The 24356-nt window shown below is 37.7% G+C and overlaps 3 protein-coding genes and 1 long non-coding RNA gene across 11 annotated transcripts; 1 reads left to right on the top strand and 3 right to left on the bottom strand.

The window, feature by feature from the left end:
• Window positions 1–1202: 1202 nt before the first annotated feature.
• Window positions 1203–8997, bottom strand: cdadc1 (cytidine and dCMP deaminase domain containing 1). 4 transcript variants are annotated; one of them, XM_008324675.3, is made up of 12 exons: window positions 8876–8995; window positions 8488–8630; window positions 7476–7576; window positions 7219–7396; window positions 6719–7016; window positions 5765–5971; window positions 5406–5530; window positions 4830–4879; window positions 3746–3915; window positions 3485–3674; window positions 2897–2945; window positions 1203–2803 (listed from the first exon to the last, which is right to left on the bottom strand). In XM_008324675.3, the coding sequence occupies exons 2-12, from the start codon at window positions 8585–8587 to the stop codon at window positions 2703–2705; spliced, it is 1569 nt and encodes a 522-aa protein (XP_008322897.1). In that variant the 5' UTR covers window positions 8588–8630; window positions 8876–8995; the 3' UTR covers window positions 1203–2702. The 4 variants fall into 4 exon arrangements, with proteins under 4 accessions (XP_008322897.1, XP_008322900.1, XP_008322896.1 ...); XM_008324678.3 differs by lacking the exon at window positions 7476–7576 and having other exon boundaries at window positions 8876–8997; XM_008324674.3 differs by lacking the exon at window positions 8876–8995 and having other exon boundaries at window positions 8488–8758.
• A 543-nt stretch (window positions 8998–9540) lies between these two features.
• gpr180 (G protein-coupled receptor 180) lies at window positions 9541–19766 on the bottom strand. 5 transcript variants are annotated; one of them, XM_025062233.1, is made up of 13 exons: window positions 19628–19766; window positions 19469–19558; window positions 17254–17350; window positions 14550–14666; window positions 13219–13356; window positions 13038–13132; window positions 12510–12615; window positions 12229–12409; window positions 11604–11653; window positions 11345–11502; window positions 11060–11257; window positions 10897–10974; window positions 9541–10756 (listed from the first exon to the last, which is right to left on the bottom strand). In XM_025062233.1, the coding sequence occupies exons 4-13, from the start codon at window positions 14596–14598 to the stop codon at window positions 10601–10603; spliced, it is 1209 nt and encodes a 402-aa protein (XP_024918001.1). In that variant the 5' UTR covers window positions 14599–14666; window positions 17254–17350; window positions 19469–19558; window positions 19628–19766; the 3' UTR covers window positions 9541–10600. The 5 variants fall into 5 exon arrangements, with proteins under 5 accessions (XP_024918001.1, XP_024918002.1, XP_024918000.1 ...); XM_025062234.1 differs by lacking the exon at window positions 14550–14666; XM_025062232.1 differs by lacking the exons at window positions 19469–19558; window positions 19628–19766 and adding an exon at window positions 16835–16921 and having other exon boundaries at window positions 17254–17304.
• On the top strand, window positions 15582–20486 carry tgds (TDP-glucose 4,6-dehydratase). Its single transcript, XM_008324680.3, has 12 exons — window positions 15582–15801; window positions 16553–16619; window positions 16708–16776; window positions 16853–16943; window positions 17023–17171; window positions 17271–17369; window positions 17815–17874; window positions 17987–18030; window positions 18373–18538; window positions 18627–18676; window positions 19642–19739; window positions 19833–20486. The coding sequence occupies exons 1-12, from the start codon at window positions 15755–15757 to the stop codon at window positions 19922–19924; spliced, it is 1032 nt and encodes a 343-aa protein (XP_008322902.1). The 5' UTR covers window positions 15582–15754; the 3' UTR covers window positions 19925–20486.
• Window positions 20487–21595: 1109 nt separating this feature from the next.
• Window positions 21596–24350, bottom strand: LOC112488040 (uncharacterized). Its single transcript, XR_003051715.1, has 2 exons — window positions 23748–24350; window positions 21596–23633 (listed from the first exon to the last, which is right to left on the bottom strand). It is a non-coding gene; the product is annotated as an uncharacterized LOC112488040 (long non-coding RNA).
• Between the last annotated feature and the right edge of the window lie 6 nt (window positions 24351–24356).

Genomic DNA, 24356 nt, shown 5'->3' with positions numbered 1-24356 from the left:
AAAAATAAAAAGTCCCAGAAATGCATTTTGAGAATTTTTTACAAAATGATTGAAAATTTTTTGCCACTTGCGGTCGACATGGCAGGATGCAGGCAGGCCCAAATGCAGTACAAGGGAAACTCTTTTTGGGTGCAGGAGGTTACTAACAACGTGCAAAAACAACAACAAACTTTCTTGTTAATAGGATTTCTATAAATATTAACGTCCCGATATGACCCCTAAACACAGCACTTAACAGACTACACCCAGTGGGTGTGACCACAAACAGAAGTGGCCAACAGTCGCACAAAGACAGAGTGGGAGAGAGGTATTGTATATATAGGCAGGACACCAGGTGACACCAGTGAGCCTGATGACAGAGACACAGGTGAGTGTGATCACACTAACTCCACACAGCAGACAAGACAGGAAGGGGACGCCTTAACTTTTTTTTTTTCAAAGTTTTGTCTTTTCTGCATGTTTCTCATCAAATTAGAGCATTTTGAGAACATTTTCAGAATTCTTTTCTGTAATATTTTTGCAAAATCCTTATTAGCATGTCATTTTTGGTCATATGTTGAAAGATTATGATAAAATGTTTTGGCCATATTTGTCTCAAATAGTGGTTTGGAGGAGGGGGTTACCTCTGACCCTGCAGGACTGTGACCCCTGTTTTTGGTACACTGTGGTTTTCCTGCTACATTGGTGACCCGTATTTAAGCACGCTCAAAGCAGCAGAAGACTGTCTCCTCTTCAGACATCCATCCATATTGTTCTTACTTTTTAATGTATTGTTCTTTTTACTGTGTTGCTCTGCTAGTAAAGTGTCCTTGTCCATACAAATATAGGTGTGTGGGTTGCCTTTGTTGTAGCAACCTTTGTTGAGGAATAAGAAATGAGAAGGGACAATGGGAAAATACAGATCTGCAGATGTGACTTCCTCACAAACAACAACATCGGAGCTCCCAGGAATCAAATCCTGTCGTAATACCTCGATACCTGTCTTACAGAATGGATATATATGTATGACAGGCTTTGAAATGGAAGAGGAACACCAGAAATCCCATGTAGGATCTTCCACTGGAGACAGCAGATTGTCAGGTGGTGGAACACGCAAGGCTGCCAATCAAATTGTCAAAAGAAGAAGGAAGTGAATAAAAAAAAAGAACGTTACCAAGGAGTTTATGATTATATATTAAAAACGCACCACTTTCAGGTAAAAAGAAATTGCTACTTTGACTTTAATCAGAAACCCCTGTTGGATTATAATCCAAACCATGTGAGTACAATGTTGTTATTCTGACTAACAAAAGCCCAACACAGAAAACAAGATCCTTAAAAAAAGAAAACAAAGAACAAATGACTGTAATCTGAGATTTTTTTGGTTCCCTAAATCCATGAATTCAAGATTTGATGAAAATCTAAATTTTTGAACCTGGACATAATTTCTTGACTGGATTAGATTTGTCCTAAGAAAACACCATTAATTCATGTACACACAGAGGTCATCAATCAATCAAACATCAACATATTCCACATACAAATAAAACAGCAAAACATCCTTTAAAAAAATCTCATGAAGTGATGGTTCACAGTAACATTTTCTCAAGAGATCAAGTTCAACCAACTAAAGATTTGCATTCTTTTGCTTTTAGTTTTTCCATTTTTCCATTTAAAAATGTATTAGTGTGCTTCCTTTAAACTAGGGATGTTCGACAATATTGGCTAACTGATATTATTAGCCGATTCATAATTAAAACCTGATAACACGATGCCTTGGTTTGGCCCAGATGATGTGAATATAAATAGTTTTAAAGTGAAAGTATATTAGAATTGATATTAGAATCCTTATTAAATTGAACTTCATTGAATCACAGAGGCACAGAGACGTTCATGCTTCAGGGCGATCACTCCGTCCACACTGTTCTCAGAGTACAGAAGAGGCGACTGGACTGACATGGTCTGAAACGTCTTCTAGAAACCAAGTCCAGTTGCCTCTTTTAAACTTCTTTGATAACGTAATTTTTCCACTTTAACAGACCAACAGAACTCAAAGTTCTCTAAATCAGGCCAAGTTCCATCACCATTAGAAGAACTGCTTTGCACATGTGATTGTGAACCTAATCCCATGTTTTTACTTGAAACAGGTGTTTACCTTTGCTGGGAACTCGAACCTGTCACTGGAATTTTTTTTATTTTTTTTTGGAAAATATATCAGACGGTTTTGTGAGAAATCCTAGATTATCAGGAAGCATTCAATATCCATCCAACCATCCATTTTCATCTGCTTATCCGTTACCGGGTCACGGGGGCAGCAGTATCCTGTGGGTGGTGAGTCCACTGGAAGGTACCAACTGCCCTAACCTGGATTCACTCTAACCCAGGAGGTGAACCCTGGGGTTCCACACCAATGACAGAGACACTGGCTCTGGGCCAAAGCACCACTAGCCTTCATATAATGACACAATAATAACAACACTAAAACATATAAATACCCACCTCTACATACCTGTCATCCACTGTCAAACATCTTCTCCATAAATAAAAATCTCTCTCATCTCATTTACAATCCCAGCAGTCCCTCGTCGTGTCCCCCTCGTACACTAGTTTCATATATTTTAGCAATAAAGTGCCGCACAAAAATGGAAACTCTCTGGTCCATTAGCTAGGATGATCCTGTAGGACTGGACATCTGTTGACACTGACTGGTGTAGGGCAGATCTTCAGTTGACAGAGGGAAAGGTGTGGGATCTACCATTGCACTGCTTCTTACTGCTGTGGTTCTCAGTCTCAGTCTCCAGGCTGTGCTTCCCAACACAACCATCTGAAAAAAGACAATAAAAAAAACATTACTTTATTCAGATTGCTCTTATGTATATGAATTTGATTTCAGCCTTGGTTACTGGAGGACACCTACTGGTAGCATGAGGAGAAGACGCTGAGCAGAGTGAAGGGCTCCTCTGCCACTGTGGAGACAGAAACAGGCCACAGTGTAAAGGTCTTAGTCTAGACTGTCCTGTAACACAGTCACTGGTTATCCTAACAAAAACACCTTACAGAAATACATTTTCAAAAATAAAAGGCTTCAGTTAAAAGATTAACAAGATCACTTTTTGTTTTGTTTGTTTGAAAACCATATCTTAAGGGAAATGTCCCTCCTGGCTTCAAACTGCAAATATGCACACCTAATTATTTGTGCAAAAAGTTCCTTCTACTTTTCCCCCTATTCTTAAATTTAATGAAACTTTAAAAAAGTTATAACAATACAATTAAACATTTATTAATTAAACTTTTTGATTAATTATAAATAGAATACAAACAGGTGTGGACGTTATGGAACATTAGCCTAAATCATTTGCTGTAGCTCAAAGTTTTTGCATTCCAGTGTTTTTCAATGTTTTTTCTTTTGGAAACATCCAATGAAAACCGATCCTTGTATAACATTTTCTTATAAAAGACAGGTTGCAGTATAAATGCTTGAAATAGAATCCTCCATAGTTCTTACAGTGAAGTTCTTGATTCCCTTCAGACTACTGAACCTCAGGTAGGAAATGTCTCCCTTGTCTTTGTCCTTGTCCTGGTCAGTGGTGTAAATGTGTGTGATGCCCGCTCCTCTGATCAGGGGAATACACTCGTCACATGGACACTTGGTAACAAACAACAGTGTGGGCTCCCCAACTCTAATATCTCGGGCCCTGCAAGCGACAAAAACCACAGTGAAATCTGTTTTTTTATTTGTCCATTGGTTTTCTGTCAATGGTCATACCTGAAGGTCAGGGCGTTTTGTTCTGCGTGGATTATGTATCTATATTTGCGTTTCTGTCGGTCTTCCTGCTTGTCATCCATCTGTGGGTACTCAGCATACTGTGATCCTGCTGGGTAAGCATTGTACCCACAACCTATGAGGCAAAGACCTCCCACTCCATCACTGCCAGCCTGGGACAGGAGAGAATGGAACTGTTGGTGAAATGAGTCCATAAAATATCAGCACAGTTAGAACAATAAGCCAAGGCTGAGACTGTCACTTGAAAAGTATCCAGTGTGTCCAGTGTCAGTAGCACTGGTGGCTACCTAAACCACCGCCTCAAAACAGAGACCTAAAACCTACAAGAGACCAAAGGTTTCATATTGATTTACAAGGGTACGTCCAAAGGTTCTAGAGTTCTCAAGGTTGTCTTTGGTAGCTGACCACACCCTGCCACGTCTACCAACAGAAATAGGATACAACCTAAAAGTTCTGTCATTCAATGGTAAATATTTACATCCAGAAGAGAGGGTGCGACCTTGGTGACCACAGAATCAATATTATACTGTGACACAGAAGAATGAGCAGGAGAACAATGTTTAAATAATAAGAGTGTTAAATAGAATGACATTCATAACATTCATCCTTTAAAAAGAGATCCTTTATCACCAACCAACAAATTCTAGTTCACCTTGAAGACAGACCTGCTCTGCTGCGTACAGTGTAGTGTAGACTGCCCTGATCTGTACATCACAGACACCAAGTATAAGGAAGATGGAAGCCCAAGACCCAACCGCCCAGAAGAGTTTAAGGCCAATATCAGAGCACGGCACGCCTCGCCCCATTAATGTAATGGACCTTCTCTGTGAGGCACCAATGCACTCTATATCTATATCTATATCTATGATGTAGAGGAAACCTTTGATTGACACACATGTAGTTTGATACCCAGCCCTCACAGCCAATGAACATAAAGGATATCAGATAAAGGGCCCATGCTGCAGGGATGTTTTTAAAAAACATCACACAGCCATCTGTTTGACCTAAAACTCACTTCTCCTTTGCAAAATACTGTAAATACAACATGATAAAAAGTGGAGCTCACCGTTCGTCCTCTCGTCCAGATCACAGCACCCACACCCACTTTGGGATCCTCTAGAATGAAAATAACAATTTAGGACATGAAGAACATTTAGTTTTAAATGGCCGTTGCCAATTTTAAAAATGTCCCTCCAGTTGTTTAAAGCCAAAACATTTAAAAAATGTTCCATAACTGCTGGTATTTGTTAAAACGGCCCCACAGTTCAGGCTAAAACGACCTAACTGGATTGTTAGACAGGTTTTCCACCTAATAATCTGGGGTTATGCAACATGTTTCCCATCAATTCAAATCCATTTCTAGTTGACATTTGAAGTTACAAAAGTCAGTGGTCATACCATGACACTACACACTACTACAGTAAGGTATATGGTACATGGTATAGTCATGGTATTTTGCATATTTTTTTTATTTATTTATTTATTACAAATAAAGGATCATTGTATTTGGTCATAATCTGTCTGGAGTTTATTTTGTTAAAAAAACAAAACATGTACATGTATCATTAAATCCCTACTTCTTAATCTAATTTCTTGATGATAGGCACAATTGCTCAAAGCTTTTTGTTAAAGTAAAACTGACCTGTTCTATAGGAAAGAAGTCGGGCTTGAACAATGCAGTGGTGAGCCACTTTTTGTGATACTCCATCGCAGGGAGGAAGCAGCAAGGCATTGGCCAGTGATGGCTCCTTTGCTAAACACTGACCCCTGCAATAAACAAACATAAATTATAACTGCCTTTGATCTGTGTAAGAAAAAAATGATTTGGTGTTTTCTAAATATAGGAAGTACATAATAAAATGCAATAATAATTAGTAGCCAGTAGCATCAGAATAACATTTCTAACTTCCATCAGATCATATTTGATCTGGACAGGGTTCACTGTTGAGTTTGAATTGTATCCTACTTTTATCCTACTTTTCTGAAGTGCAGTTTTCTCACCTATAGAATCCATGATGATGCTGTGGAACCCCTGCAGCCACAGACGCCAGAAGCTCTACAAGCTCCCTCATGTTGTGTCTTAGGTTATAAAAGTATGGCTCAAGACAAAAGTTTTTCAGACCCATGTGTGTCAAAATCTCCCTGTGCTGCTGTGCTGAACCAACCAGGAACTTTTCACAGAAATCCCCTAAGTGTCTCCTTCGTTCTCTGAAAAACAAAAGCAGCTTGGTGGGCAAATAATCAAAGTTTTTCAACAAAGGCACTAAACAAATAAATAAATATTTCTGTCCAAAATAAAGACAACGCAGCAAAAAAACTGTAGTAAACAATATCAGGTCAGTAACTGATCACCCCAAAATACAAGTTTTCCAAGTTACTCTTTCTCCCTTATATATATATATATATATATCTACTAAATCCAGTCCTCACTCCCAGTCCTAATCCTACACTTGGTGTCAGTCTCGCTCACTGTCCCTCGCTGGGTTATTTTACCCTTTTTTATAAGAATAATAAAAAATGTGTTCTTAATTACTAATATTTTATATTATCAATGTATTTGTTTATATCTATGTTTATATCTATATCTATTAATAAATTAATAGTACATTTCAGGAACATATTTATAGGTTTAAAGTTATTTCTAATCGACATACGAGTGCTGTTGTGGAACGGATTAAACTCGTATCTTGAAGCCCCACTGTATTTAGTTTGTGTACAACTCAGCAGATTTTGTTATTACTTATGCTTGATATCCAGTATGTCACAGCTGTGGCTGAACTAAGCTAAGAGGGTTTATTGCTTTATCAGTGGTGTTAATATAGTCAACCAGGATGTTATGAATGGTTATACTACAGTACATTTCTGTATAAAACTGAAGGGTTAGGTGTGAAATACACAACATACTCTTAAAACACTTAGTAATGACTGTTGCATCAACAAAATGTAACGTCATACTTGTTGAAGAGTTCCACTGTATCGAGGCACGGCTGATCTTCAGACACTCTCTCCATGAAGTCACACTCTCTGGACGTCTCCTGTACGAACTGTGCCAGGCCGGGTGTCAGTGGCTGAAGCAACACACAGATGTGAGAGCAGCTGTTGGACTTTAGCATCTCTGTTGCCACTGCATCCAGGGCAGCCTCCTCTGTGATGACGACAGGTTGGGAGTGAAATTGTGATCGTTTTGAGGAATTGGACTTGAGCATGCTGATCTCGGGGTCTCCAGGCCAAAAGAAGATCCGACTGACTCCAGCTGGAGAGAAACAAACTATTTCATCAGTATATCATTTAGGTTGTTGTTTACCTGTCAACTGTTAGGGCAGAGTATTCTGAGTAAGGCTTCAGCACAGCTCAGCTCTCTGCTGTTGTTGTTGTTGTCAACACACACCTTTTTTTTATAGAAAGAGGGGGCAATCACAATTCATACAATTATTTTTTTCTAAGCGACCTCTCACCATTTATTATCATCTTGAGGCAGGTGGCACAGGGTCTCCTCGAAAAGTACAGCTGACAGTTCTCCAAGTGGTTACCATGTTGAATAATGGCTGCCTGTCCTGCATGGAGCTCAGCCTCGGAGCAGTGGAGTCCAACCACCTTATTGTCCCGCACTACCACCAGACCCACCCCCTGGATCTAAAACACAACAGATTCAAGTACATGCAACAAAGAACTGTAAGTCATAACTTGGGCCTTAGATCTATTGTACACCAACCTGGCTGTTGTTGTTGTCTTCATGTTGCTCCTGAGGAAACACTTCCATCCACAAACTCAGCAAAGTGAATAGATTAACCTGTGACAATCTGGGGGCATGACCTGAAAATGAGGTATAGTTAAAAACATATACATATTATATATATATGTCTGTGTGTGTGAATGGAGAGTTGTCTTGCCACTGCTTTGTTTAGTCACCGTAGTGTCTTCGCTCTCTGCCCTCAGCTTTCCCACTAAAGTATGTAAGTGTCAGGTTTGTGCCCCAGGCTGCTGCCTATAGCTGCAGCTGCAACAGCAATTTCTCACGTTTTGTTTAAAATGTCCTGGAACCTGTAATGCAGCTTAACCAGTTCAAAATGACTGAATACATGCTGAATAGAATCATTTACCAGTGGCAAGTTCAGATTCGGAGCTAAAGTATGTCCTCCTCTAATACACCAGTAGTAAAGCAAGTATAAAATAAAATTCAGTAACTGTTCTAAAAAGTACCGTTTGTGAAACGTAAAGTAATCTTTCTTCACTGCTCTGTCTTTCTTGGGTGAAGTGCTTCCTTCTGTTACATTGTCCTATATTATTATTGTAAATAATTACTGTATATGGTTTATTCATTCTATTCCGTTGTTTGGCTTCTTGCAAAACATTTGTAGTTTTCTGTTCAGTGTATTGATAACGTGCAGCACTATGTGCAATTTTGTTGCATTGCATGAGACGTAATTGTATGATGTGGATCAAACTGCCGATAAAATACAACCCAAATATCAAATTACTGTTTAATAAAGGGTCTTCCAGTGACTAACGTTGTTGTTGTTTTTAAAAGACTGATGACAAAGGACAAGGTTCTCCACCTTAGCAGCTTTTAATACTACAAAAAAGTCATTGCTTATCCGTACGTACATAGTGCACACATATTGTATATGCACAACATTACATTCTTTTAACGTTTTTAGTTTTTAGTTCCTTGAAACCCGTTGAAGTTGTGAAATTATTCTTTACGTATGTCACCTATGGCTCACCTTGTATTCTGCAATCAGTTTGACAGCAACTGGATTTCTTTTTTCGATCTGGCCCACATTCGTCTCTGTCGACATGGTTCCTTTGCTCGCCTTTTTCCATCCAGACAGTCAAGTTTATTAAGTATAGTTATTTCTATGTCGACCTTCAGTAACAAAACAACAAAAACAGCGTAAATGTCAGCCCTCAAGAAGACGCCATCTGTCACTGCGATAAACGTTAATCCGGTTTCCACAGTGTAAATACCAACCGACAAAAAAAACCTCACTTCCGCTTTGAACATTCAAAGTAAAACTACAGAAATTGGTTGCGTAAACACAAAAACAAAAGTAGTAAAATAAATACGCTGTGTATCTATCGGTATTATCTGTCTGGTGTCTTGTGAATCACCTGAAAAACTGGCCAATTGGCGTCGCCGTGCGACAGAAATGTGAATAAAGGGTTCGCAGCCTCACTCAGCCAAGGCCTCACAGTTAAACGGCGTTTTAAATTTAGTTCCTGTTGTTGTTAATAGATGCTTTTAAGATGACGTCTTTTCCGGTTTTACGTGCGATAACGCAAAGTACGCTTGGCAATATTTTCTTTGGACTGCATCCACATTATGTGTGTGTGTATATATATGGAATTATTTAATTGAATTTATGAAAACGTGTAGCACCTGTTTAGCATCAGAGGCTCAGAAGTCTAACACAAACGGCTATTTAATATTAATATTAAATATCTGTGATTTGAATGCACCGTAATTTCAAAGCACAAAGTTCAGTCTTAACATTCTGCTGCAGTTTAATTTAAAAAATGTTTAAATGGAGCCAAAGAAGTAAAAACACATACAAAGCATAATATTAAGTAATACTGCAAATAATCAGTAATGGCAACACCGTCCTCTGGAAAATAGCAATTAGCAATTAAAAATAGAAATAGAAATATTCTCATACTCAATTGTTAGATTATACAGTGTAACCTATGACTATATATTTTCCCACAAATATAGTCAGGACCCACAAATGTGTACAATTCTTTAGTTTAACAACTGATGAATACATTAATGTTTCTTATAACACCGACCGGCTTAGGTTTTTCAGACATTATAAACTGACAGTGAATCTTGCATTTGTCATGGTTTATTCTGCAAACTTTGTAGTGGTGTTACTTTAAAAAAAAGGGTTTCTATGATACCACAATGTCCTCGAATGTCAGAAAGGTGCCTATAAAATAAAATGTATTATTATTATTATTATTATTATTATTATTAAAGTAAAGAACCAAGCATCATATCGTCATCACTTTGCAGCTAAAATATTTCCCCAACAGTGAGAGATGGATTCCTATTGATATGATGCTTCCAATATGCTACTATGACAGCTGTTTTATCAAAATGAAGTACATTATTTTGAAAAGAAAAGCGATGGAACTGATAGTTGTGTTTTTTAACGGCAACACACAAGATGAAACACATGGTTTCTTTTCTTTTTGGTTTGACCAAAATTTCATTTTTGTTCATTATTTTACAATAACGCAATACTATTAAGAATATTTTTTACCAATTTTTACTCGAATCTAGTAACATATTTTATTGATGGAAAATGAATATTTTTAATTCTCTTGTTCCTCAAACTGTAAATCACTTTGGATAAAAGCATCTGCTACATGTAATGTAGTGTAATGTAATGTAATGTATGGTTGTGGGTTTTTTTTTTATTCTAAGGTTGTAAAATATCTTGACAGGCTTTTAGCCCAATTAGGCAAAACAGCTGATCATCATTATAGCTACTATTGAAGTTAACCTCATCTTTATCCATGCTTGTATTCCTCTTTGGAGATTCTCCTTTGGATATAGTATGTAAAGATGTCTGTTCTTCAATAAAATATTTTCAGTAAGACTTTCTTTTTAATTGAGGTAGGTTGTTGTTGTAGAGACTAGCCTCTGTCCTTTCAGACCTATGTGGTGTTTCTTTGTTAGTGAAAGACCAGCAGGTATGATCATTTCTCTAAGGATTATTTTAAAACTGGATGCAGATGTAATTTTCACAATATGTCCTCAGGAAGAGTCTTTCCTCTGGACTCAAGTCGGATTTTTACAGGGGAGAAGCTTGACTCCTGTGACAATGATTGTGCTCAGTAGTGCCTCCTCTGGTTCACCCTGGACATAGTAAGTGGCAACGACACAGATGAAAGAGAGGAGACCTCCCAGTAGAGAGAACGAGACAGAAAGAGCTGGTAGAGTATCACCATGGAGATGGACTGACACAGGACAACACCGATGGTCACCAACTACAAAGATGCAAAAAGGTTGTAATTCAATTCAATCAATATTTGTCCTTCTATTAAGACAATTACAGTTCCTAAAATGACCAACTTAAACATTTTTCTTATTACGATATGCTAGTGGAAACATTGTTTTCTATTCATACCTTTTCTCTTTGGTGCTCACTGAAGACAACTGACAAGAGGAGAAGAACAGGGTGACACAGAAACCACAGGAAACATCCCTGTCATAAAAAAAACAACCTTAAAGACCTGCAGTTCAGAGTGTTGTCCATTCTGAGGCTAAGGAAAAACTGTAGTATGGTGTACCTTCGCAAAGCTGAGGTAGAAGTCTCTCTTCAAAGTGCTTCTTTCTGTGGAGAGGATCTGGTAAAGAATGGAGGCAAGCAGCAGAGCCAGACCCACTCTCAAGAAAATGAGTAATACACCTGCTAAATTCTGCTGGGCGTGGTAGCTGTGATGTTCATTTTCCAACTCAGAATACTGCTCCCACAACAGCAAAATCCCCTGTGAAATGAATATGTTTAGAGATCAAGTTGAAAATAAAATTAGACAGAAGTGATATTTTTAAATTTGAAGTGATAACCTATGTACCTGTATGAAGACACCACCTACAGCAACAGCTGTGGAGGCTGGAGTATGCTCCCATTGTAGTGGGCGGAACTGAGGCTTCCTGCCTCGGCTCAGAGTCCAGCCTACACACAGACTCAGTAACATATACAGCATGGACACCTGGGACACCATGTCCCAGACTGTACAAGGAAATAAAACAATGACAACAGAGAATGTTTTATATGAAAAATGACGGAACTGTTGCAAGTGAATACAACCAAAGGAAGCCTGAGGAACATACACTCTGCCAAATTGCCCATCAGTGGAATCCCAACCCCATCTCCAGAATACCTGCAAAAGACCAGCAAATAGAAAAAAAGTCAACATTATTCCAAGCAAGGAATCCTGGAGATGATAAACAGACACTGCAAAGAACTCCAGGAAGCCTGAGTCAACCTTGGGTTAGTGGGCGTCAGTGAGGTGGAGGTTAATGGTGGAGAAGTATTCCAGGAAGGTAGTCTTCAGGTAGTCTCACCAGGTTCTTTTAGAAGCTTCGTGGAATGTAGCTGGGTGGTGCACTGTTAAACAGTCACTGATGTATGTGTCTGAGGCAAGAGCCTTTCTTTAGCCTACCTTTCTTTTCACTTGGGTGCATACTGCCACCTACTGTACTAGAGTGTGTAGTCTCATGGTATGACCAGTGACTTTTTGAAATAACACAGCCTACTCCTTACACCTTGATGCACCATTAATTTTCTATTTCAAACGATGCAAATTATCACATATTTGTGTTGATTTCTAATCAATTCACGATGCAGTTACATCCCTAGTAATAGACAATCAAAAAACTGATCACTGTGTATGAAAGTGAATGTTTAATAAAATGTATTTTTGTTAAACAATATAAGAAATAGTTCTGTACAAACCTGGACAGGTGGATGTAGTTACAGAGAGCGGAGACTCCCTGTAATGCCAGTGCTGCAGTCAGCACTTTGAAGACAGTATGCATGGGACCTCCTTTTTTTAATGCATGGTGCAGTGGCTGAATGTAAATACAGCATGCTATGAAGTAGGCCAGCAACAGAAGGAAGTAAAAACTGTAGAGACCTGAGGAAAATTGAAATTTGATGTAATACAGTTCCAACAATAATGGACCCATGTTAATGACTTCATATAGAACACAGAAAGGTGTTTTTGCCAAACTGACCTGCCTTCTCTGCACTGAAGTGTTCCAAAGGATTGCCAGCTGAGTCAGTGTTTAGCAGCAGCACTGTAAAACTGAGATCAGCGAAAGAAGGGATGACCGCACTTTTCTGGAGAGATGAAGAACAAGCAGGGTGAGACCTGATAACAGGATCATTAGAATTTCCCCACAGACAGAACTCCTACAGTGTAGAGAAATAGTCTAAATCTTCGGTTGTTAGAGATTTGCTCCATTTTGGACAACTACTTAGATGTTCATATCTTAACATTTACCACAGGTTTTACACTTTATAATGATTTAATTTAATAGTTTATGTAAATACATTTTTTTGTTTTTACTTTGGCACATGACTCTGCTCTGGAGCCTAGAGTTGTTAAGGAGCTTGATGAAGAATTTACAGTTGTCTGGTGCTAATACCTGAGTGCCACCCGAGCCTACATGCTTGTTTACAGTATTAACAACAGTAAATCAAAATGTTTTAAGACAGATGTTTAACAGTTGTGTCTCTATCAAGTTTTGTCTGACTGTTACCTGACATGTAAATCTGTCAATGTAAATTGCCTGCCAAACCGTTGGGGACGTCTGCTTAGGGATTGTCTGATTGTGCTCTTCTTTATTAAGGGAGACTTAAACACAAAAAACAGAACCAGTAAGACAAGAGATATTCAGAATCAGAGTTTATCACTTAGTAAAATAAAACACCGGTCCTTACCTGTAAAACTGGCCCTGGCGAGCCTTTCAGTGCAGCTGAGGTTGTCCAGATTTGAGTCCATGTCCTGGTACAGCAGTAGTCTGGCCTCTTTCTCAGCGGCCAGGGCATAGTTGTCCACTCGACACACAAACAAACCTCCTTAAGGGAGATAGAGGAGAAGCCAAATGTACATTGAAAACTACTGTGGTTCACTGAGGGATGATAAAAGATTCCTTATTGCAAATGTTTTCTAAATGTCAGACCGATACAGCAGCAAAACAGCTTGAAAAACACGACCAGCCATGTTTGTTTTATTAACATTATTCATGTTAATAAAACTGTATTATTAATGGTACAGTATGGTCTAATACAAACTGTTTTAGTATGTTTTTGTTTTGGTGTCAAACATATGGCCCGCAGCCCAAAACCCAGCCACTGGGGGGTTCAATCTGGCCCACATGATAAATTTGGAAAGCAAAAAGCACAAATATTTTACGTTGGTAGTGTCTTGTAAAATGATATTTCATTTTTTTAATACACTTGTACTTCTTTGCATGAAAAAGGAAAAAAAACATAGGATAATTATAATCTATAGGTAATTATGTTATGAATATACTGGTCCAGCCCACTTGACATCTAATTAGGCTGAATTGGAATTTTGAATTTAACCGCGAGGTACCCAGGGATTTCTAGTAATTATGATCGTACATTACAATTGCCAAAAAAAAACAAAAAACAAGTAGAGTGGGCTAGTACGCAATTTGCTTTCGTGTATACTCAACCTTACAAATCAAATATAAAAATCATAATAAAATAAAAATCATAATCTCAATGTCAAGTGATTACATAACTGCATAACTCTGCAATTTGCATTTTGATTAACATAAATGCAGACATCCCCCATCGTCCTGCACCCTTGTACCAGTCCTGTCAAATATTTTATGTACTTTTGCAGTAAAAACTGCTCTAGTACATACAAAATATATACAAACACTTCCTGCAAGTCTCGCAAAACAGTGAATTCAAATATATCTAAATGTATGTAATTTATCTTTCTAACACAATAAATCTTTTATGCAGGATTGTACACATTAGAACAGTTCAACTACATCACATTTTCTGTTTAATATATAAATACCCTATGCAAATCATTGTTTATGCCAAATCAAAGTTGTATGTACTGTGGAGGTTTGGGTAATTTTTATTTGTAAATGAATTATGTAATAATTATGCTCCAAATAATAATAAAAACGACAATAACATGAAATGAATGAACATGCGGAGTGAAGGAAAACTAAGACTGAAACGAGCAGTTAAACATTCAATTATTTTATATTAGCATCAGTAGTTACCTTGGTACATAAATTTGGTGATGAATTGACCTTTCTGCTGCCTTGCCATTTCGCTTTTGAAAATCCCTGTCACTGTTTTTCCTGAAGCACCAAAAGCCAGCAGCACGGCGGCCAAGACTGCGAACCACAAATTAGACATTATAAACACATACGCTTTCAACGATATATTCAAATTTACATTATTTCCGATTAACTCAATGAGCCACGAAGCCAGAAGTGAGCAACATCAAGTTGGACAACAGTAGCCCCAGTCAAGACCGGAAGCTTGGTCTTTGTCCTCTACAATATACGCTTGCGTGATGCGAGGAAAGTAAGAGTTACAGAATTAGACAGATTAAACCAAACACAAGGGCAGATCAGAAAAGGACAGTTAAGGTTAACAGGTCAACATCTAGCCAGGGCTGTAACGTGTGACCGTTCTCCTTTAGGACTTCAGTAACTGTTATATGTTAGTTGGAAATGAGAATTTTATGATGTTCATGCTTGAGAAATACTTAAGTGATACACAGCACTAAAAGCTAGGATTAACTGCCTAAAAAAAACCTTTTCCCCATAGCCATCGTGGCGTTAGACTTACTTTGACTAGCAATACTGTATACCTTTCCATAATGAAAATTCAATTAAAGGTGCTATTAGTGCAAACAACCTTCTTTTACTAGAGTACCTTGTACATAACATTGTCTCGCTCGCTATACTGTTTTATTATTTTTGTTACATATTTTGCTTTTACGTATTGCTATTCGTCTGAGTTTTTTGTTGTTGTTTGTTTGTTTTCACTTTGACGACCTGCACGTTCAATTTCGTCGCTTTGGTTGCTGCTACAAAAGTAGTACAAAGTGCACTTATTTTGAAAATAATTTTCGGATGTCATACACACCATTACACCACCGCCCTGACGGAGAGGCTCTGTGACATGATTCACTTCCTTATTACCTCACCAAATCGGACCAACCAGCGTGCAGAAACTCGTTTGCCTGCAGGAAATGAACCGCCTATTTCAACGTGTCAACAAGGACGTAAAGCAGTGCCTTACTGTCGTACAGCAATCAAAATGTATTTAGTTACGTGTAAATTAACCGGTTACAGTTTTGCTGGCCTTTGAATGTCCTCCTTTCCAACACAGAAGGCGTGGTTTTGATATACACTAATAGTAGCCACAGTAGGAAATATTATTGTGAGCACGCATCTGTGCTACACAGTACAGGATGGACTGTACCAGGACTGTTCTGGTGACTGGAGGCTCAGGGTTTATGTGAGTTTTCATACTTTCACTTAAAACAAGAAACACGGATAACATCGTATTTTAGTAACTCATATGAAGTACAACCTGCTTTACTGTTCACTTCTGGCTGTTTTGACGTCATTTACCATAAACGCTACTTTTGTGTTTGTACTTTAGACGTCCCCAAATTCATCTGCAAAACGTAGTAACATAAAGCCTTAAATACCTAAACCTGTGAATATATTTTCACGCCAAGACCTCCACCCTTCAGTTACAGACTTGTCGAACTGGAGAACATATGGACATGATGACAAACAAAAGACTTAAATCTCCGTCTTACTGGAGACAACCATGTTGGACCCATGAATGTACATTGTCTAGGTCAGGGGACACAAACGTGGTGCCTGGGGCCACATGGTAGCCCCCATGGACTACCTACGGTGCCCGCAGGCTATGTTCTTAAAATAAAACTAGTCAACAAGAGGGTCAAACATTGTACTGTTACTCTGGTTTTTGAATCAGTTCCACTTGCAGTGATATTCATATGGGCCCAATGACGATGGTAAGAAGAGTGTCTACTACTGCATGTCCCTGAACTAATTATTATTACATTGTTTGTGAAGTCTGTATCAAACAAGTAGCTCTCTGTATTACTGAGTGACCTTGAAGTAGCTCTCAGTTTAAAAAAGTTTGGTGGTGGTCTAGGTCAACATTTCTGTTTTTTAGGCACAGAACCTAATTGACAGTTAGTCTCACAGTGATTCTCTTCCTTTTTCCCCAGTGGCTCCCATCTTGTGTGTTCACTAGTGAAAAAATTCCCTGACTGGAGGATTATAAACCTAGATAATGTATGTCCTTATGGGTTTCCTCTTTTTTCACATAAAGAGTCATCACTGTCCTAGTCAACAAATAATTGCTTCTGATCTTTCCTTTCAGTTGGATTATTGCTGCAGCCCCAAGAGCCTGGAGAGCATTGAAGAGAGAGAAAACTACACCTTTGTCAAGGTGTGGCAGATCATCCAGTTAATGTATTTTTACAATAGTCAGCAGTGGGTGCACTAACCTCTGCTTTCTTCATCAGGGAGATGTCTGTGACACCTGGTTGGTTGGCCACATTTTTAGCAGTTATAATATTGATTTGATCTTCCACCTGGCAGCAAAAACACACGTTGGTAAGCAACAGTTTTTCAATCAGGTCAGGCCAAGACTTGGGCATTAAAAAGGTTTTTTCGTGTTTTTCTTTTTTGACAGAATCGTCATTTGAGTCTCCATCAATTTTCAAGTGGGTTAACATTGAGGGTACAGAAGTTTTACTGAGAGCTGCTCATCAGGCCCAATACCAGCTGCAGCGCTTTATTTATGTCAGCACCGATGAAGTATATGGGTCCAGTCTTCACAAGGTACATGTACTGTTGTGCCTGCTGTGTCGGATGAACTGATACAGTATATAGTGTTTGTGTGGCCGGCAATGACTTACAGTACCTGGACTTTTTGTGTAGGTGTTTGATGAGAGTAGCCCAGTGAGGCCTTCAAATCCATACTCTGCCACCAAAGCAGCAGCAGAGTTCCTGGTCAGATCCTATTGGGACAAATATAAGGTATGTCATACACCCATACACAGACAAGTATTTGGTTAAACTGACTGTGTGTGTTAAACATCCACCAACAGACTCTTGCTGGATAAAAAACGCCCCAATATACTGTGTAATGCAAATAAGAAAATTATTGTGGTGCCAAAACACAGTCATATCAGACACATATGCTATATATGTATAATACATATACATTGTACATATATATATATGTACAATGTTTAGTGCAGATATCTTTGCCAACATGGTTCTTCACTTCACCTGATTTTTAGGTTGATCAGTTGTTGCCTAAATTCACTTGTTTACCAGTTGACGGGCTGGTTGTTTTGCAATTAAAAAAATCTTAGGACTGGACCTTTAAAGGGAGTTTTTTTTTTTAGCTGTGTTTTTAATTATACCAAGAGTCTTTATGCCTGATGTTTGTTTCTTGTATTGTTCTGTACTGAACCAGTTTCCAATTCTGATAACGAGAAGTAACAACATCTACGGGCCCAGACAGTACACTGAGAAGGTAGTATTATACTGACAAATTAGGAGAGTAATCAATACATTTAAATGTATTTTTCAGTCTACATAAACTACTCATTTTACATTTTAGTCAATTGCAGTTTTCTGGGTTTCAGGTCATTCCCAGGTTCCTCACCCTCTTGCATATGAACAAGAAATGGTAAATATGTTTGGCTTTTTTTTGACAAACATTCTCTCTGTCAGTTTTCCAACCTTATTATGTGCGATGACACATATTTTGCACCAGAAATATCCCATTGCACCACCAAACAAAAATGTCAAATAAATATATGTAATGAAATATAATGATCTTAGTCTGTTTTGTTTTAGAGCCAAGTGCTGCCACCTAGTGGAATAGTGTTTAATTGTTCTCCATGATTATATTATTATACAGTAGTGTAGGTATTCAGGTTTTCCTAATTACACTCCTAAGTGCCAGATGTAATTTTGGATCTGTTTAACAGTGTGCATTGACAAAAGATCCTTCTCACTTATGCTGCAGCACCATCCAGGGAACTTGCCCTAAATCTCGACATTTCTTGTTCATTGATGACGCCATTGATGCTTTACTGCTGCTTATGGAGAAAGGAAATGATGGTGAAATCTACAATGTGGGAGCGAGCTGTGAAATCCCCATTATCCACCTTGCCAAGGAACTCATAATAATGGTGTGTTTACTTCACTCCTGTCATTAGTACAAAATAACATGTACCTTTCATATATTCAATCTAAATGTAATTGTTTTTGTAATTTCAGGTCAAGAAAGATCCAGAGGTGAATAATTGGCTGGAGTTTGTGCCTGACAGGTGGGTTTCCTTGAAGATAACATAATTACAGTTATTTTGGTTAATGGTAAAATCAAGATGAATTAACACAATGACTAATTGATTGGAGTGCATATTGCAATGCAACATAAGGAACAACATATGCGATACTTTCTACTACACCTACTGTTTAACGTTCTTTTAACATAACCGAAAGTATTACAATATTAACCTATCAAAATACAAATAAATCAAATCAGAAATGTAGTGCACTATCACACTCATTTGAAAACATAAAATACTAAATGGAAATTAAATACAATGTTAATGCATAATATATAAATACATAAGAACATAAATATATAGATACAAAAAGTAAATAAGCTGAAGAAAATAGCCCGCAGGTCTTTTTAGTGTAAAAATGAACTACTCCACTAAACTAAATTAATAACTACAGTGTGACGTCTGGATCAGATTTTAATTTTCTGTTACAGAAACCGTCAAAGTGAAAACAATGACAATAGAGAGACAGCAAATGGAAGAACACACACTGGCCTTATTATCATAATATAAAGTTTGTGCACCATGAGCGTTCTTCTAGCAACTAGTTAATAATATTAATAATAACCGAGTCCCTTATTTGTGGCACTATTAGAAATCAAATCGACTTAGAAGTTAGAATTAACCAGGCCTTATCTGTATGGGCTTTATCAATGAATGTATGTTCCACAGTAAGTCTTTGAATGGATTTTTCTTTGCATCCTAAGCATCTTGTCAGTAGAGTGAAGGGATCTGTTCAGATGACAGACTGGTCTGATAAGTCCACTAACTCACCCTTGTATGTAGCAGCTGTCTCTCCTAAATCATCCCAAAGATGCAACTCAGCCAATACAGGGAGCAGCCTCTGCTGTTGCTGCAACAGACCTAAATAAAACAAATAAATTAGAATAATAACAAGTAATGTATCAGTAGATAAAAGTGGAACTGATTTACCTGCTATTTGACAGGCCACAGGTTGACCTACGATACCCCATCACATGTGAAAAGCTGCAGCAGCTGGGCTGGAGAGCAAAGGTGCCCTGGGCTGAGGGCATCAGACAGACAGGTACACTACACACTTGTACTCACAACATACACAAACAAAAACCCTGTCCAAATAAAATCATGATCTCCTTTTTTTTTTTTTAAATCATTCCAGTGAAATGGTACCAAGACAACCCAGACTTCTGGTCAGACACAAGCAACACGGACATAACACATGGACAAATCAGAAGCAAACCTGAAAATTAAGTATTCTCCAGGGTGCCATCCTCTTCAGTGCTTTCCTTTTACTGTAAATGCTGTAGCTTTGTAGCTGATTTATAACTCAAAACCTGAATAGCTGCTCAGTAGTCCTTAAATGATCATCAGACCAAATAGACCTCTAGTGCCTTGAGATGAAGCTGCTTTACTTGAATATTCACTTGTGTGTTGAAGAATGTTTTTACAGATTCACTGGTTTATTTGTGCAATGCTTGGGATTTGAAACATGGAAAAAGGAAATGAAAATGTAAAACAGAACGTATGCAGAAATGTGAGAAAATGTAAATAAACAAAGGACCGTGGGACCAAAATATGCCAAAGGACTAATATTGATAATAGTTAACACAAGGTTCTATGGTCATAACAAACATATAATTGTTTGACTCATGTTATCCTTTACTTGTGTGACTGTAGAATCTTTTCTTTTTACCTTGCTGGAGACTGTTAACTCCAGAGGTCTATTTATTCACTGGTCACCTTCTGTCTGTAAATCCACTTACTGTATGTCTTTATTCATAATCATGTTCACTGAAATCAGTTTTAATCATCAGTCTTAGCCCTGCTTCCTTTGTCCTTTCTGAACACAGAAATGTCTACTGTACCATTTCTCTGTGTGATGTCTGTCAGCTGTCAGCCCTTACCAGTCAAAATTCAAAAACATATTTCTGTAATGCTTCAGAAAACAGGGAAGGTGCCCTCCCAGGAAAAAAAAAGTTTTTATGAGTGAATATGAGCAAAAATGTTCCTAAATCAATGTTAGTGACATAAAATAATGAATGCAATGGGATTAATCTGTTTTCTAAATATGTTAGGGTTAGCTACAGTGAGAAAGAAAAACATGACAAAATAGCAGGCCTCATCACAACAGTTAGACCAGATACATTGGAAAATGTTGATTTTCTACTTCAAACACAGATAGGTGATCTTCTCACTGTAAGGCTATTACGCCTCTTACACTTTGTACCATTTGCTTTAAATTTTTTCAATTATTTATGTAATCGTTCACTTGAGAGTTTATTTTTCTGAGGTCTCGACACTTTCAGTAATTACAATGCACGTGCCAGAAATCATTGTATTTAAATCTTATTAGAGATTTCGGTTGTTTTACTTGTTGTCCAGTTGTATGAAAAGGGAAACCAACCAATATTTTTAACATCTGTTATTATGTGAACCATGGTACAGAAGAGTGCAGTGCATTCACTGGTTAAAAAATAAATTAGGCACCTTATCTCATCATTACAACGTCATGATGGTAACGACTAAGTGTGCACAGCAGAAAATGAGGCAGGTAAAGCTGCATCAGATATGTTTAACTTGAATTAAAAACTTAACTTTTGAGTTGAAACACATGTTGGTCATTTCAATAAACTAAGTTAAAAAAGGCATGGAAATAGTTCTTTTTCTATCGCAAAAATATCAAACCATGAATTTTGTGTACCACTGCACCCTTAATATATATATAAATATGTATATTTATATATATACATATAAATATATATATACACACACATGTTTATACAAATATATGTACATATAAACACGCGCGCACACATATATATTTACAGTTCTAAATCCGTCAGCTAAAACATTTTCGATTGCAACAGAGAACAAAAACAAAACTCTTAAGCCAACTAAGCAAAACTGTAATCATTTGAAAGGTTTAGGTATAGACAATGCTTTATTAAATATGACATGAACTCACTAAAGGAGTGAGGGGTTTACAAATGGCCAGATGTCAAAAGGAAAATGCTAGTTTGTCAACTTGAATGATGAACTTGTGAATTCCTGTTTTCAACACAAAAATAAACTGGAATAACGTATTTTATAGACGACCCCTAAAGAGAAAAACAAATTTGAATTTAGTTGTTTGAATTGTGCTTCTTTGAAGAAGGTACTGGCAAGAAAAGTGTTCAGTGTTTGCCACAACAACAGGAAGTGGTCGATCTCAGCAGCAGCTACAAAGAGGTTATACTTTCTACATTCCAAATTGCTGTAGCAAATTTCCAATGTGAAAACTAGGGCCAATATTTGTGCCATCATATCACAGGAACATTAAAACACTTTACTGTATAATTGTTTGCTGAAATCTTGTACGTAAATGTGAATTTAAGTTATGAATTGGTTTACCACAGTGAGTCAGGAAGAACAGGTCTGAAATCTCAACTCTACCTTTGTTATTAAGTTACAGTTCCTGCTGCTGCAGTTCCTTCCATCACTGGCAACAACATGAGCAGAGTTTTGAAAAGCCTGGCCTAAACCACAGCTAAAGGTTGACAGAAATCAAAAGAGAAGGAATTTTCCATGAGCAAATGTTATGGTAAGTTACAGCCTAATACTAGTATAACTATTAACACAGTGGTTAAACTTGAATCATTTGAACTGGGTGTCACTGTTTTTAAGGAACTCAGTAGGACATATATGACCTATCCTTTTAAAGGTGAACTTTCTTGTAGGAATAAATATGCTCACCAGTGACGTTTGACCAGTCTGACCTGAACCAGATTGAAGGTTCTTTTCACCGTTTTTTCTCAAATGTAGATAAAGTCTAAGGTGAGTTTTTTCTTCTTTCTGACATAAAAAATACAAATAAAAGATAAACAGAAAAATGCGACTAAAACAAAAAATGTTAAACTTGTTCCAACAGAGAATGACATCTGTGGTTCTGACAGGCCTCAATGGTCCAATTCTGTTTGCTGGCATTAAGGACTGACACCTAGTTTTCCACCTGATCTTCCTCAAACCCAGTTAATCCATCAGTAAACAAACATTAAATGGTGCTGTTATTGTTTACGCTCTTTGGAGAAATGTGTTGAATCGATTAAACTTAGGACGCAGACAAATTTCACTTAGTACATGGCCGCTGATTTACTGTACATGACCATTTGTTTCATACAAATATGACATTAAATATTACATGTGAAGGTTCACAGGTAGCTGGCTTTGAGAAATCACAAAAAGCCACATTAACACCAAAACTAAAATATTATCTCCACATGTACACTGTAAACAACATGTGTGTAACTACGTTAGGAATTTAAAGAACTACCAGAACTTGAATTCAAGTGGTCATTTTTCTTCAGGCCAGACATGACTCAGAACACAAAAGCAAACCAAACTGCACCTGGAATAAAACCCTGTGCCATGCATTAAGAAAAATGCTTCAAAACAGTGTCCACCTTTCAGAGGGAAAATTCTTCCATCAGTGAATAATAAAAGAAAAGTACAATTTTTAATAAAGGTGAAGTTAAAAATAGTCTCAGAAATCTTAGATTTCTTGATATATGTTAGCACATAGGTATTAATAGATTATTAGTTCAATAACATGCATGTGGAACTGTCAGGAATATGTAGAAGTGTGAACTAGGAATGGGCATGACCTTCAAAAACCTGATGAAACACAACAAATCAACACAATTTTACAAAGATTTTCCTAATTGATGGTAAATTTTGTTTTAAGATGTTGTTCCTTTTCCAGTTTAACCACAACTGTCCTTCTTAGTCTGTCATGGGGGGCGGGGCGGGGTGGGGAGGGTGGGTACTTGTACACCAAGAGGTCTTGCTTGCTGTGTGAGTTCCTATTGGCTCTACAGATGTGACATAGCACAGTGCAGTGTGACTGGCAGCCACTGAGAGGCAGAGGAGACTATTGAACACCTTCGGAGTATTCACAGAATATCATGAGAACAAAATCCTAACACTAAAATAAGTAGAGACAAAGGATGAAGATGAGACACTGATAGACGAGCAAAGAAAAAAAATGGAAAAAATGAAAACTTTTTCAACAACCAGTGAATTAAAAAATAAAACTCACTCAACGTAGCTAGGACCATAACCAGGGCCAACCCCTGCACGCTGGCTGCTCCTCATGCTCAGTTATAATTCTGGTTCAACACCCAGGCAAAACTGCAAGAATGACTTTCAGGAAAAGGTTACTGTGAACCGTTAAAAATTGTTACTTCTGGTTTTTTAATATCAGCCAGCAACACCAACGCAGAAGGAATGTTCAGTCACACAGAGGATGAAATTCAGCTCTCAGCTGCAACGGTCTGATCTGAGCTTCAGGTCAGACTCAACTCTCAGTCGTCATGCTCTCAGTTCAAGTCATTCATTAAAGGAGCAAAGAAAAACACTATCTATAAATGGAAAGGTAGGTAAGATGAGGTCTATTAATTAGTCTTAATATACCCAAATAAATGTCTTTGTCAGGCCACGGTATGATGTATTCAAGTTATGCAACTTTTATTTTGGCTACCTTTAGCCAAGGAGCAGAAAAAGCAAGCACAAGCAAAGCACACAGCAGAATCTCAGCAATCAGGCTAGCTGCTTCCTCTCATTTGTATACGTCACCTGTCTAATGTATGCAGGGTCATGTGCAAAGGTCACTGCAAAAAAGGCAATTGTCCTCATGGGTCATCTATGT

Source organism: Cynoglossus semilaevis, chromosome 14 (genome assembly GCF_000523025.1).
Source record: "Cynoglossus semilaevis isolate Cse_v1.0 chromosome 14, Cse_v1.0, whole genome shotgun sequence".
Lineage (NCBI taxonomy): Eukaryota > Metazoa > Chordata > Actinopteri > Pleuronectiformes > Cynoglossidae > Cynoglossus > Cynoglossus semilaevis.
This window is presented reverse-complemented; position numbering and strand designations above follow the sequence as displayed.

Excerpts from the sequence above, each read along its gene's own strand:
- cdadc1 (XM_008324675.3), bottom strand. The coding sequence starts at position 8,587 with ATGGAAAAAGGCGAGCAAAGGAACCATGTCGACAGAGACGAATGTGGG. Across the intron at positions 5,972-6,718 it reads ACAGTGGAACTCTTCAACAA|AGAACGAAGGAGACACTTAG; the intron begins GTATGACGTTAC and ends TTTGTTTTTCAG. Across the intron at positions 2,946-3,484 it reads AGGGAATCAAGAACTTCACT|TGGCAGAGGAGCCCTTCACT; the intron begins GTAAGAACTATG and ends CTGTCTCCACAG.
- gpr180 (XM_008324672.3), bottom strand. The coding sequence starts at position 14,688 with ATGTCTAATTTGTGGTTCGCAGTCTTGGCCGCCGTGCTGCTGGCTTTT. Across the intron at positions 12,410-12,509 it reads CTTCAGTGCAGAGAAGGCAG|GTCTCTACAGTTTTTACTTC; the intron begins GTCAGTTTGGCA and ends AATTTTCCTCAG. Across the intron at positions 10,757-10,896 it reads GTGAGCACCAAAGAGAAAAG|TTGGTGACCATCGGTGTTGT; the intron begins GTATGAATAGAA and ends GCATCTTTGTAG.
- tgds (XM_008324680.3), top strand. The coding sequence starts at position 15,755 with ATGGACTGTACCAGGACTGTTCTGGTGACTGGAGGCTCAGGGTTTAT. Across the intron at positions 17,370-17,814 it reads CCTATTGGGACAAATATAAG|TTTCCAATTCTGATAACGAG; the intron begins GTATGTCATACA and ends GTACTGAACCAG. Across the intron at positions 19,740-19,832 it reads TGAGGGCATCAGACAGACAG|TGAAATGGTACCAAGACAAC; the intron begins GTACACTACACA and ends AAATCATTCCAG.